At 35.3% G+C, this 15,714-nt stretch overlaps 1 protein-coding gene across 1 annotated transcript in view; it reads left to right on the top strand.

The window, feature by feature from the left end:
• The first annotated feature begins 12,404 nt into the window (after positions 1-12,404).
• Positions 12,405-15,714, top strand: part of LOC119644747 — a 4,493-nt gene continuing 1,183 nt past the window's right edge. Inside the window, exons 1-4 of the mRNA XM_038044466.1 lie at positions 12,405-12,441; positions 12,519-12,925; positions 13,088-13,258; positions 13,412-13,558. Of these exons, the coding sequence (XP_037900394.1) occupies positions 12,405-12,441; positions 12,519-12,925; positions 13,088-13,258; positions 13,412-13,558 (762 nt within the window). The remainder of the gene's footprint in view (positions 12,442-12,518; positions 12,926-13,087; positions 13,259-13,411; positions 13,559-15,714) is intronic.

The raw sequence follows: 15,714 nt of genomic DNA on the forward strand, positions 1-15,714 counted from the left end.
TCAATGCCGCAAAGTATTATGCGAAATATATTTTAAAGGTCTGCTCGCTTCATAAACACACATTTACACATTCTCATCTGCCACATAAAGGAAAGAAATGCATGAAATGAAAATAAATCACCATCTGTCCAATACATAGAGAATAGGTTATATTAGCCATCGACTACAGGAGACACGAAGTGCACCAATTTTCTCAAACAGCGATCACATAAACGATCACTTGCGCGAGCATGATTTTAAATCGACTTTGCTTTGTACATCTCTCCGTTCGTCCGTCCGTCTGTCCGTCCACCCAAGGAAATATTTCGTTTTTTTCCGTTTTGTTTGCAATCCTCAAAGGTCTTCATTACCGCTACGATGACTATGATAATAGAATTTCGGGTGCATTCTCCATTGTCTGTCAATCTGTCTGAATAACTTGCATTCTAATATCATTTACAAATATCAAGAATCAGTCAACACACGTATATACGTATTGTAATATATTTAAGGGCATATCTGCTGATTCACTGATCGCCGCTTGTGGTGTCCGCAAATGTCGCAATTTTTTAAAACCTAACATAGACACAATTGTGTTTACGAACTCATTTCTAGCCCAATTTGAATAAGATGACATAATACAGAGAGGAAGAATGAAGACAGGAAAGTATACAGGTTGAAAATAAATATGATTCATTCCCAAACCACGCCTCCAATAATTAAAAACTCAATAAAATATCATAAAAATGAAAATGATTTTCTAAAATTATTTACATTAAGTCAGCTATCAATTAATAACATTATCGTCAATAATTGTTAAATTACTTAATACGATCATCGATAACTCGCGATCAATACCAGATATCAGTAATAACATTAAAAAAAAAAATGTCATACAGATAAAGTGATCTGTATAATCTCCTCAATAAAGCAGATTTATCTCAGATGGAAATTTTGCTTTGAAACGGATACAGTTTTGTTAATTATTTAAATGCTAAGAACGTATAGTTGCAGCGTGAATAAAACTAATTAATTAACTAATCATTTTAAAAATTAGCAGATAATTAAACTTAATAATTAATGCATTTCATTAATTACAATATATTTTTATTACACAATACATTTTAAAAGTCAATTAAATTTCAAATTATATAAAAGTCATTATAACTGCGCATGGATAATAATCCCAATATATACTTATATATATATTTATATATATATATATATATATAAGCAACAAGCAAAACACACAGTCAATACATGCAATATAACATAAGAACAATTCGCTTATCATATTCAAGTAGGTTTATAAATAAGCATATTATGGCGTTTTTTTTTTTTTTTTTTTTTCAAATAAAATTTTATTATAACTGACCTACAGCAAGAGTAAAAACATTAATAAAAACAGAACGACGCAGTAAGCGAAAAAAAAAGAAAAAGAAAAAACGGGAGAAAAATTTTATTCATTCCAAGTCGAATCTTTAGTACGCAACAACCAAAAACGAAGACATTTTTTTTTTATTATTATTATTTTTCCTTACGTGCGATACATGTGCAACGCACGTGCATATGTGCATATGTGCATATGTACATATATGAAAAAAAAAAGAAGCAAAAATGCATTTCGAAGCACGAGGGGCATACAAACTTGGTTAAAACGTTCGCGAAGCCCAGAAGAAAGGGTTCAGAGGCCGTGTTAAACTCTAAATCGATTTAGGCATGTTCGTCTGTCCATCTGTCCGTCTATGTTATGTCTCGCTTGGCCGCAAATATGAGACCTGTCGTTGACATATTTGGCAAAAACCGCTGCAATTTCTTGCACGCACGTCGGTGTCGAAAATAGGCCAAAACGGTTAAAGTACACGTACACTACACTGCAGTACCACGTAAACTGAGAGCATCGCTCTTTTCCAAAAGCAATAAAAAGTTGCTTTTACTCATTACTCATAATCCACATCAGAGGAATTTGCGAAAATTTGAAGGAATATCCTATGAACAATGCTGTAGTGCCTGTACAAAAATGGAAAAAATTGACTACGCCTACCCAATAGTAGAGTGTATCGAAAGTAAATTTTTTTGTTTTTTTTTTTCAATTTTAAAGTGCGCAGAAGCCAGCTTCAAAAACCCCATGAAGTGTATGAACACTTGGCCAGTTGCAAATTTGAACTACAGTTACGCGTGTCCGTCTGTTCGTCTGCCCAACTATGTAGTATTTTCTCGTTCGCGAAAATTACCCATCGCTACCGTCTACAAGTTTGTAGAAGAATTTACAAATTACCCAAATCGGTCGAAGAACGATGGCGCCGACAACGCCCACACGCCTAAGCAACAAAAATTGTGAACGCCTTCGGTTTCCGTGTTTTTTGCTTGCTAGTCATAAAATGCAACACATACATACATAATATGAACTTCCACTTTCGTCCTGAAGATGGAAGAGATCAGCCTTGCTCACCCAAGGTGATGGGCATAAAAGGTTCGGTCACAACCGAACATAAATTTCTTACTTTTTTTTTTCAACTTGTTTCGCTATTAATTTGAAATTATGGACTTACCCAACTACGATTAACCCTAAGCCTTTTTTCGTTCAATCTTCTGTTACTTCAACTTTAAATAGTCTGTCAAGGCAGTGCGTCAGTGCGTTTTCGCTAGAACATAACGAATCGACTGTAAAGTGGCTGCTACCGAACTCAAAAACAACTGGAACTCTAGTGGAACTTTCCAAAATTTTCTAATGAAATCATTGTGCGCACATGTGCACAATTGCGCCAAGAAATGTTTATATGTTTGCTTAAAACGATGGGTATTTAATCCTCATTCAATTGAGTTGGGTTGGGTTGAGGAAACGCTTTTGATCGTCGGCAATTATCTGTGTTCAACTTGATATGATTTGTTGCCAAATGTTTTTATAAATTTCACTTGAATCCTGCAGGCAATGAAGATATAAACATTAGTCTAATAATTGCTAGCATTTAATCTCAACGGGATTTGAGTAACAATAGAGCAGATTTGACGGCCAGGATTGGGTCGATATATATATAATAGATTATTACTAGGCGAAGCGGGAAAGCCGCCATAAATTTTGTAGAAAGGCGTGCCTTCATCGGCTTAATAGATGCTATCAAACTTCGTGATGGGCGGAAAAAGATTCATTACTGGACAGGAATTTTTTTCATATAATTTCTGGCGCGACCTGGAAGGAAGTTAACCTAATGGAACCTAATGTCTTCGAAGCTTTGAATTCGAAATTTTTTTATCCGCTAAGGAATACAAGTTAGTGCAGCTTCACGACTCGAAAGGCGTTAATGCTTCTACCAAAATTTTCAAAAATTGTGGAAATGTTGGCATAACGACGGGTTTTCTTGTTGTTGTTGTTGTCTTTAACTTGTCAGAAATAAATAAAGGAAAAAATGAAGGAAAAATTTCGACTGAATCGGTTAAGTCTAGGAATACATAAATAAAATGAGGAAAGCTACGAAATAGTGATTGAGAGGAGAGTTGTAAGCATCCATCCTGCTTCCTCTGCCATACCTAAAAAAAACCTACGTAAAACCTACGATCAAAAAGCTCTTCAACCTTATGTAGACGTTGAAGGGCATTCTGAGGGTTTGGGAAGCTATTGCAGGTTAATGCAAAAAAAACAACAAAAACAAGTTTATTATAACATAAATATTGATAGGCTTTTCTCTCCAAATTCAATGAAACCACTCCTGCAAATGTTGTACAATACCTTCGTACGACCGTTCTGTAGTACAGTACGTTGATATTTTCGATAAATCAGTTTATAACCACCTTTTCCAGATTTCTCTTTTGTTCTCTTGTTCGTGGAAAACTTAAACATTTTCATTGCGACACTTGCCAATCACAGAGAAATTAAGATTTCTTAAATTCCCCATATGTCGCGTACACATATAGTTTGAATGATCTTTTTTTTGTTTCCATTAAATTTCTATCAGAAAATCTATGGATCCCGGACCCATTTAATTAAATAAAAGTTAAAGTTAAGTGCCTTGCACTTTACCCCTAACCATGTATCTCTGGAAAATTACTCTTCCATCAGTGTTCCGTGTATCGCAATGTGTGCAAATTGCAAAAAAACAAAAGCTCTCCCAACGGATTCTCAGCCTAAGTAAATTGAAGATTTTTAATTTCTATCCTCTTTTACTTTCTTTATACCCACAACCGATGAATGTGGGTACACTTCTATGTTCTCTCAAAAAGAAGTAAGGCATGTTTGTTCTTCCGCTGGTTTATCTGTGTTGCCATGCGTCGCAAACATTCTTCCTGTTACAAAAATCGAGATATCGGCTTCAATTTTCACAACGACATTTTAAGTTATTGCAAGCAGGCGGGTATTGAAAATAAGCAAAATCAGTCAAAGGACACGCCTACAGCACAAAATGAAACCAGGGCAATAAGGCAGCGGTTGTTTTCAAAAAGCAAAACAAAAATGGCGCTTTTCACTCACTACTCGTAAACTATTATATAAGAGACAGTTAGTTGGTAATAAAAATATTAACATATATTCCGCAGCCTGTGTAGAAAAACTATCCAATGCTGTAGAGTATCGAAATTTCGGTTTTCTTTCAAGGGAAAAGACTCTGCGTCAACCGAATATAGTTTTTCCTACTTGCTCTTCTTTATATAGATTATCGGTTGAAATAAGTCTAGGATAGAATTTCTGAATATATCATAAAGAAGCGTAGGGTGAAAGAGATTCGACTTCGAATAGTAGTACACTTATCAGAAATAAAATTCACGCGTTCGTGGGCTCTGCAAAGATGATAAACGGGCTGAGAAAAATATCATATCACATTTGCATTCCACGTGATGTAAGTAAGCGAAACATGTGCGTACTAAACATGATTTGTTGACATTTGGTTCTGACTTATGGTTTCGTTTACACACAAATCGTGATAGTTTAGAGCAAAGGGTTATTTAAATTTGCCGTTCACTAGAGCTCCAATCCGATTCCATCAAGTTTCAACATCAAGCTTCAAGCTATTTCCATTACGGTATTGTTTCAATCTTTTTAAATTTCCGTCAAGAATGTCGGGATTGCAGGATGCGACGCAAAATCAGCACAAATTTCGCAATAACTATTGTATTATAAGCTTGACACACCAAGTTTGCGTTATTAACAAAACCAATTGGCAACAAAAGAGCCCCTCAACTCGGAAGTACGGTGACAAAAACCGTTATGCCCTCAGTTGTTGTGACAACGCAACCCTTGTCCGATTATTATACGATGTCAAGCTGTGCATATTTCATGAAACGCTCCATGTCTGGAATTGGTGCACGAATGATTCATATAATAATTCGAAACCGATGTTCCCGGATACATTTTCAATATCGCTTTTGCAAAGTTCCACTTCTTCTTCTTATGATCCGAGCAACAATATAAAGTCTACACAAGACAATTTACAAAAACTAAGAACACACTCACGCTACGTCAGTTGCGAAAGAGGGGAAAAACTTGAACCTAACCTCAAAGAAAGTGAATGAGAATTCGATGTCATCATAATTTGTTTGGCATTTTCAATACAACTTAGTACTGAACACTTGGAAAGACTTGCAAGCGTACTTTATTGCCAGTGTTTAGTATTTGGTGATTTCGCGTTCAAAATTTTACTTATCAGAAATTAGAAAATGTGGTGGCCACTGACTCAGCTTTATTTCATACAAATTTCAAAGGAATTACAAAAGCATTTTTATCAAATGCTTTGGAAAAAAGTGAAAAAGTGAAAAAGTGGAAAAAATTGAGACAAAAACACTTCAAGCAAAACGCATATGATAACAGAAGTCAATTGAGATTGGAAGTGGGCGAGCCCGTGCAAGAGACCAGTGCACATTAGTAAAATTCGTTGGTTGTCTTACTGATAATAAATATAAGGCCAGAGAGCAGCTGCTTACAAAGCGAAAAAATCATAATAATAATAATAATAATAATAAAGATAAAGAGCTTTTGCTTTCTACTTATTTAGAGGCGCGTCTATCTTTACGTTTAATGATAAGTGATTTGTGCGGGTTTTCCGATTATTCATTCATTCATTCATTCATTCATTCATTCACTCATTCATTCATACGTTTAAGATAGGTATGGAAACGTTTTGCCGGCAAGCTTTGCAAGTCAATGAACTAAACATACACACAATATATACACACAAACTGTATACACATTATACGTTTTTTTCCCTCTTATCTCGCTTCGCTTTTTTAGACGACATTGAAAAGCTTTATTAATAAAACTAGAGCAACGAGCGCCGCTTTTGCATTAAACGCACACACAAACGCGCCCCTTGCATAGCAATTTACATGCGAGTCTGTTTGTTTATTGCGCGCGTATGTTTATTGAACTTGACATTCGAATTTGTATAACATGACGTTAATAATGAATGAATGATAAGGCATATAATATGAAATGAATGAGTATAATAAATACATTCATTACTATTGTGAGTACTAGAGTGAGTAATATGTATATAGAATCGAATATTATGAAGTAATCTTAAAATAAATAAAAGGCGATATAAAAAAATTGCCTAATCACTTATTATGTCATTAGTGTGCGTAAACTAAGTGAATCGGAGACAGACTATTACAATAATTATACAAAATACACAAAAGTCAAATAAGTTCAGATCGACTCTTTAGCTAATCGACAAGATCAAGAAGACTACTGTTCTACAAAGAGCAGTAAACTCTCAAGATAAGATTTCATGCTCATACGCTCTACATATATGATCGTTAGCTAACAGTTAGCAAAATATAATCTAAATGTTATCCTATCTAATATCTATATATATATATATATATATATATATGCTTACGGGGAATTACATTCGGCAATGACCGGCCGCCATTTTCTTCTTAGAGAAGAAAAAGACAAAAAAAAAAAAAAAAACAAACATTTCATTATTCAATAATATTTTGTGTCGATGTTTCCACTTTTAGTACCGGCGCTTTTGGTGATCCAATAGAATATATGTCGACATTTTTTTTATTATTACATCTATTTTGGGATGTACTTCGGGCACCTATTCTTCACGCCGAATTGGTCGGCATGTGTCTGCAAAACTAGGAGTCGATGACTCTATTTTGGCGAACAGGAGGATTAGACATTATATGTACGGACAGACAGACAGACGATCGCATAAAAAACATTCCGAATTAATGAAGCGACAAACAACTTAAACAAATTAAAGAATTAATGGGAAAATTCTACGTAGATATCTTCAAGCCAAGCTCTAAATGAGCTCTAAATGATAAGCGCTATCATCCTATCATGGCATTCGCTTGCAATTTTCCCACTTTTCTAGTTATCGTACAGTATTTCGATATCTGTGATAGAATATTAGAGAAATTCTTTGTTGCTTAACGTAAGGTAAGGTATGACAGACTTAACAAATTACTTAGGTATCGAATGATTAAAGTGCATGACAAGCGCATTGACAACGTCATTGGGCTCGTAGTGTTATAGCGTAAATTTGTATAAAAAATTCACATCTACCTGCAAAAATGTAAGGGAACTCACTTTGCGTTACAGATTTGATAAAATTAAACTTAAGTAATTTTCTAAAAAAAAAACGTTTGTTATAAATTTTTACTTGAAATTTTAAATAACAATTTCGGAGATTCCGTATACACGTCTATAAGCTTGTGTTAATATTTGTTCTTGAATACGCTGATCCATCGTGATAATGATGTCTTCTGAGATTCGCGTGACGCGCTTGCTTGGGTTTGGTAGCAAAAACACTTTAAGTGCTTTTCAATGGAATATTAAAGTATAAGCGGAAAGCGTTTATATATTTATTGTATAAGTGGGCTTGGAATTCAACCTGTAATAAGATAACTAATTATTGACTTTCATACTAACTTTGACTAAATCAGAGTTAAATATGGCTATGAAGATTTTCATATGTATATGCAATTCTCAGTGCTATTGGAAACTCTTCTCACCAGTAATTCGTAATTACACCGTATTTTCGTACCTTCGTTCATACCTCAAGTGACAGAAATATACTCTACGGATTTACATAAACACATTGCTGTTCACGAAAAATAATATAATTTTTCCAAAGTTCTATGAAACCGAGGCTTGTATTATTATTATTATTATTAAATGGGAATTTTGCCTACGGTAAGGTAATCTGAAGGCACACAAAACCTTCCGCTTTCTCTCTATCTATTGAACAAGTAAAAAAATTATATTGAGTTATGATCGAATCTTTTGTACACTAATCACCGTAATTCAAAATTGTCGCACTCTACAATATCCAATGTGTGGATGTGATTGGATTGACTTTTCCTATTCTTGCAGTAAAATTTATAGGATATATGTGTTGTACTCTATGAGCAACATGATGCAAGAAACATGGAAAACAAAGGAGTTTACACAGTTCTTTTATATAGAAGTGTGGGCGTTGTTGTGGGCGTGTTCTTTTGCAAATTTGTAAACGATATCTTCATTATAGCGACATATACTATACAGTCGCTTAGATGGGCACGTGGACAGATCAATGGACGAATATGCTTAGGAAGATTCCGAATTTGATATTGGCAAGGCGCTTATATAGATTTTACGGAATTGTGGAAGCTTGCTTCTCCATTTTTGTACAGGTACTAAACTAGATAAAGTACAACACATACACATACCATGTAAATTTCCATTTTTAAGTTGAATATAGAAAAACATCAACCACACTCATCCAATATTATAGGGTATGAAAATGTAGTTCTTTTCGGTTCGCGGTGATGGCTTTAAAAGGATTCGGTCAGGACCGAACATCATTTTCTTACTGGTTTTGTTTACATTTTTTTTATCATCATTTTCTTATGCGTCACTTGTGTGATTAGTGTGAGGGTAGCCTCGTTCTTTAGCAAAGAGAAAAATGCGAACAAGGCACAGTGGCCCAACTTCACTGCACTAAAACGCTGATTGTCGGTGAACGCGAATTGAATGAAGATAACGTATTTGCACGTATTTCTACAGAAAACTCTTTAGGCTGTCGGCTCTCCAATGCATATGATGAACTCGGCTGCTTAACCATCGGCTGCCATCGACTGATATATTGAGAATTCTGTTGATCCTCCTCTTTTTTTTTTTTTTTTTTTTTGAACCACGCGATCAGATCATGCGGATGAGTTTGAGGCGCGTTTCGGTGGGTGGCCTTTCAAATACGAGAATATAAAAATATCGTCAACGGTTTCGCGAGGGTATCTTAACTTCTTCTCCATGGCAGATATTAATGTTGACAGATTACAACACCTTTTTAACGTTGCACTGCTTGGCGTCGCGTTATTTTAAACGATCGCGGAATGCTTGTTCCGAATTTCTGCTTTCTATTTCTAAAAAAGTGAGGGGACGTAGTCTCCGACAATTCAAGTGTTAATAGGCACGAAACATTCTAAATTCTGCAGAGCATGCAGCATAAACTTTCTAAGCGTCAACGTAGATGCTTTATATTACAAGGTCACGGGGTCTTGCTTGATTTCAATTTCGATTCTTCTTCATTGTAATGCACTCAGTTCGCTGCACTTTAGCTTTAGTTGGGCGCTGGGCATTGGGACGTAGAAGGCGACTTTTTTGCAGCCAAATTCCTTCCTTCCTTCCTTCCTTCCTTCCAGCCCTTTTGAAGTCACCTAAGTCACTTAAGAAGCTTAATTCGTTGCTTACATAAACATTGTTTTTGTTCATAAAAGTGACTAAACCATTCTCACCTTTGACTATTGGCTTCGATAACACACATCTTACTAATGAATAGCGCATATTTTCTCGGGTGCATGGAGAGCAGTACAACAATTTATTAAAATTCTTGCATAAAATTTGTGATTACGATTATCTAACAATTAAGTAAAAGAATTCTATGCATATTTTTATAAAAATGAAATAATTTCCTAAGAGTCTTAATAATCGAATAATCGAATAGTAAGTATAAGGAGTATCAGGCGGCTGACTAATAATGGTTTATACCATTTTTAACAGTAATACCATTGAATCCAATTATAGATTATCATACGATTTCATTTCATTATCTGATTAAATTTTTCAGATAACGCCATTGTTAGCAGAAAAAAAAAAAAAAAGCAATGGTTTTGCCGTTTGTTAATTGACGTCTTTGAAAACAGCTTTTGAAAAATATAAATAAATGCTAATCGTAAGCAAGTGACAGTAGAGTTTGGGAAAATCCCTTTCAATTTCTTTCAAGATTAGACAATGAAATTAGTGCATGAGTGCCGAGAGTATAAAGTTAAGCGTGTGCTTGCACTCGCATATAACGATACAAACGTTACGACTCACGTATAGGCAGGCGGCAATGCGAAATGCGTTTCTTCTTCTCCCTCACACATTTGCGAATTCGTTAATATAATAATCAAAACATAAACAAAAAAACAATTCCAAAAAAAAAAGAGCGAAAATTTTATATATAACACAAAGGAATATATATATATATATATATATATATATATGTAGATATATATGCATGTATGATGCATTTTCAAGTGTGTGGTCGTTGTTTTTCCCCCACACACAATACCGTCTACAACTACAAGCTTAACTTGCTACGGCATGCTAGAAGTGTTAAAGTTTGAATATACTTAACTTGACTAAAGTTAGTTTAGTATAAGCTAGCGTAACGTATACAACGCTTCATAACCTTTTCCGTCTAAATTTTAATAAGGCGTTACATTTCAATTGATTAAAGCTCCGACTTTAATTTTTATTCTTCTTTCTCCTCGTTTTTATACAATATAACGGTTAACAGAAAAGTGTTTAGTGAAAAACTAAAATAATACCTTAACTAAATTGTAAATGATAGTGGATTTGATTTATAAGGACGGACAATATATAAAATTATTATTATCCTATGTTTACATATTTAACTTAAAGGTAAGTGCTTTTACTTAATTGAACGATTTGTTCCGCCATTTTCTTAGCATACCCGCCACAACTATTACAGAAAATATTCAGTTTTATGGGAATTTTTGCGAAACATCCAAAGGATATATATACGTACTCTTGAATTCCAAAAAAGATTACAAGACGATGCAGTTTATATATTCCTTACGGACAGAAAAAAAAAAAAAAAGATTTAGAATAAAGTTCAGTTTTCTGAAGGACAATAGGAAGGAAGGAAAATAGTTAAAGGACTAAAACAGCTATGAAGGAACGTCGGACTCGCTTGAATAAAGCACTGAGAATATATATGTGGCAAGTATGTTAGCCAGAAGTCTAGGAGTTACCCTGTGGAAAAATAATACGCCTCACCAATGCTAAAGCCAATGACTAAAGGTAGATGAAATTTGTTTGATAAGTCTTTGAACCTGCTCGCCTAGACCCACTAGATTCTAGGTGCCAGGTCCCAAGTTCTTAATACTAATAAAAAATGTTGTACCAATAAAAGTCATAAACAGATCTTTGCCAAGTGCTTGCAAACGTACGCCTAACAGCTTTTAAGTATTCGCTATCCATTGTCCTTGTGATAAGTTGACGGACGCAAGGGATCGAAAAGGCAGCACAGATCACTCTAAGTTGTGCAAAAAATAGTAGTAGTAGTAGTAGTAGTAGTAGTAGTAGTAGCGAGAGGACTAAAGCCTACACAATTAACGCGTAAAGGAGATGAACTGATGCAAAGGCAAAGCATTGCTTTTATGTTTCCTTTCATCGACACGAAAACAGTCTTCAGTTAGCGGTTATCGTTTGGTTCAGTCATTACCTACGACTCGAGCATTCTTAATATTAAGTCGACCTACGGATACTGAGATTCAGAATTAATTCGGAATTCAGTATTGAGCAACATGTTGCAATACGGAAGTGTTTACTAGGTTCGAGAAGAGTGTGTAAAATTTGGGCTTGGCCGCCTCCAGAGCCAATCTACTGTACTCGGCGTTAATTCTGTCTTTGCCTTAGACCTTCAACTCGGGCGGAACTCAACGAGTACGCCAACTTTGGGAATACAAATTTTGTATACACTTGTTATTGCGGACCAGACCAAGGCTATTGGTCCTTTCGCTTATAGAAGCCAGAAATACGCATCACAGATCTGTTAAAGTGCCCGCAACCGTAACCAGTGCGCGTCCTTCCAGCTGGCGTCGGTGCTTGTCGCTCAACCAGTCACCGCACATTTGATGGGCAGTGCAAATGTACCGCTGGTATCTAAGGAAGTGAATAGTTTTGATCGCGGAACAGGCTGCCAGCAAATATCAATGCAAACTTTGTAGTTGCGCAGAGCATGAAAGGTCTTTTTTATCGATCAGATCGTCGTTTTGCTTTACAATTAATCCCACCCACCACTTTTCACTTTTACACACATGCGCACACACACACACACCCATTATCTATAGGCGATAGGCTTTCGAAATTCGCAAAATAATTATTTCGGTCGGTGCATATGCTTGAGCAGACAAACAGCACTTACTTATAGGATATGACTTTTAAACGTTACAAAGGCGAAGACAATGAATGCAAAAAAACGTATAAAAGAAAAACGAGCTCTAAGTAATTTTTTGTGTTTTTTTTTGCTAATTCTTCCTTTTTGCAGTGATTTGTATGGCTGGGACAAAAATTGCAAGTAAACTTAAAGAAATCACGTCCGAACAACTCGACGCACAACGTTGTTGCAACGATATTGCGGCGAGAGGAAACAGTGGCAACGATAATCAACGGCTTAATCACATTAAAAAAGAGACGAACAACAATCTTCATTGTAACGAGAATTATAATTTGTTCATTACAAAGAGACAGCAACGCCCCCTAACACGCTCGTTGTTAATAATGTTGATCATAATCATAACATTAGTGCAAATGCCACAAAATAGTAGAGTAACGGCAGCAGTTATTACAAAATACCAACAGCAGCTACTATCAGATGAATCCGCGGAAAAGCTTTCCTCGTCATCATCATCATCATCATCATCAGCCACATCATTGTTATCATCATTGTCACCGGTATCGCTATCGTCATCGCCGTCACAATCGTCGTCGTTGTCGTCGTCGTCGCCGTTGTTGTCGTCGTTGTCGTTGTCGTCGTCGTCAGAGTTGTCCTCATCATTATCATCGCTAGAGTTATTAAATTATATGCAAAAACATTCACAACAACTTGTTCAACAGACGCAACGAAGTACAAGACTACGCAAACGTCACAGTAATTATTTGTATTTTCATAATAATATGCATGAGCATCCAACCAATGTCGAGTGGCAAAATCCATGTGGCGGTATTTTTGAACCACAAACAACAAACGCATATGATGATCATTTCTTAAGGCCACCTGTCAGACATGTAAGCATTACGAACTATAAAAAATGAAAAAAAAAAAAAAAATATATATATATATATATATATATTTATATATATACATATGTATTGTATATTTATAGATATATATATATATAAATATATTTATTTTTTTTTTCGGGCTTTTCTTTCATTTAGTATTTGAAACAATTGCGACGTACTGCCGGTTTCGAATATCGGACTCTCAATGAGACGCTGAAAGACATTGACACCAGTGACATGGCCACTTGGCGTTTGCATCGCAGCCGTTACAAGTTTTTGCCTGCCCTGAAATCTAATTCAAGTGTAAGTATATATTTACAAAACGTATCTCGCATATCTCGTGCTTTAAAAGCTCTCTTTAAGTTTAAGGTTAAAAACACTACACTACACTACACACATACACACACACACACATACTACACACACACACACACAGTTTAGCTCTAAAAATGAAAAATGTTTGTTTCAACTTTTCGGTTTCATTGTCATACACGTGAGTGAGTGAATGAATGATGCGCGTATAAATGACGTCAAAATTGATGTTCGTTTTTAGTGTGATTGTAGTTGTGAACTGTTCGACACTTGCATACGCATCTAAACGAAATATTTACATTGCTTGCTATATGCGTCAGCCATGAGAATACTTTAGTGAGGATTTCCAAACACCACATCTGCCCACTTATGTATATCACTACTATGTATGTCAACCCTTGCACACATTTTCATTTACCTGACCTCATATCACTGACGATTCGAAGGCAATGCACAAAAAACTATGGTGATCGCAAGAGAAAGAACATTCTCTTGTGATAAGCTTGTGCTAATCTAATAAGAGAAATATATGTGAATTTATCAAAGGAATTTCCCTTTCAAAATATCACAAAGGCAGACAGAAAATCCTCCAAAGAATCCAGCTTTTATAGTTCATCTGCTTCGTTTTCGTTTCCTTAGCTTTCGCGCAAACTTTCTTTGAGCAAAGCTTGTCCGCTTTGCTTAGGTTATACAATCTCGAGACGAGTGCATCCGTTTGTGAGAATAGTTCGAGGACTTCATTCAAGTCACTTTACGCTCAACGAATCACATACACATGCACATGCACTTGTAAGCATATTTTGTTGATCGTAAAGTAACGGCTGATAGGCTGACTGATGTCGTTCATGCTTCATTGATCGATCAGCAGAAGCTGTAGAGCTCTGATAGGTTTCCAAAGCTACGTAGAAGCAAACGTTCAATGGTTTCGCTGAGCTTCTGCCTTATTACTCGTGATTCGAATTGCGTTTGAATGAAACTTTGCGTTAAGAAAATGTGTTTTTTTTTTTTTTATGTATAGTGAGAGGGTTTGCCGTTATTTTAAGCTCAGTACACTACGTTGAATATTTAAATTCGCGACGCACAATGGCACGAGTTAATTGGTTAAACGATAATGTGCGATGTGCGTACGCTCGAAAATCGATTAACAATTCAAATCGAAAAGCATTTCAAGATTCGAGCGATATCTTAAGCGCATTGAAGTTAACGGACGACTGCTAGCGCACGTCGGCTTATGCACGAGACTAGAGATTAGAGATTAGAGAGAGTAGGTCCAAATTGCTTTCTATTTAGAATGCGTAAAGTGTGCTAGCTAATTAGAAAGAAGAAGAAAAATAACAACAATAATAAGAACAATAACATTTGACTGAATGTCAAAGGCAGACAATTGTTCAAGCAGCTGAGTGCATTCGCGTAAGAATATTTCAAAATCGCTGGCAAACCTGGCATTGTATAGATTTGAATTTCTATGTTAATGACTTGCAGCAACTCATTAATCGAATCGAAAATTTTGGAAAATATATGACAGACTGAAGCGAGATTTATTTTGAATTTGTTATCGTAAAGAGTTTTTTTCCACTTCGGAGTCTGACAACAAGTCAACTAAACGAATTTTCAAAGGATTCTTACAAAGACAGTTAGAGAGTTGATCTTGGCTTCTTTTTCTCATTGAAATGTTACGAAATTTCATTGTAATACCTAAATATATATATATATATATATACGAGTGTATGTAAATTACGATTTCTTCAACATAAGAAGGTGCACATTATAATATGCGCTAACTTGACAATCGCCACCTTTGGGGCTTTTTGTTCACATATATATATATATATATATATATGTATGTACATATATAACTACTACAAGTATAAGATGTTAAAGCATGACAGCAGGTTCAACAAGTAAGAGCAAAAGCTGCCATTTTGATATGGACAAGAAAAATTTACCAAAGAAGTTATACAGAAGGTATTAAGGGCTTCACTGCATGATGTATTTAATGGTAGGCGGCTGTGAAAGAAGCGAGGCAAAGCGAAAAGATAAAAAGAAAATAAAATGTTGACATAACTTTTTTGCTTCTGGTACCCACTTGTGTCTACACTTTATACATATATATATATATATATATATATATATATATATATATATAC

The sequence above is a fragment of the Glossina fuscipes genome, unplaced genomic scaffold (assembly GCF_014805625.2).
Source record: "Glossina fuscipes isolate IAEA_lab_2018 unplaced genomic scaffold, Yale_Gfus_2 0, whole genome shotgun sequence".
Taxonomy (NCBI): Eukaryota; Metazoa; Arthropoda; class Insecta; order Diptera; family Glossinidae; genus Glossina; species Glossina fuscipes.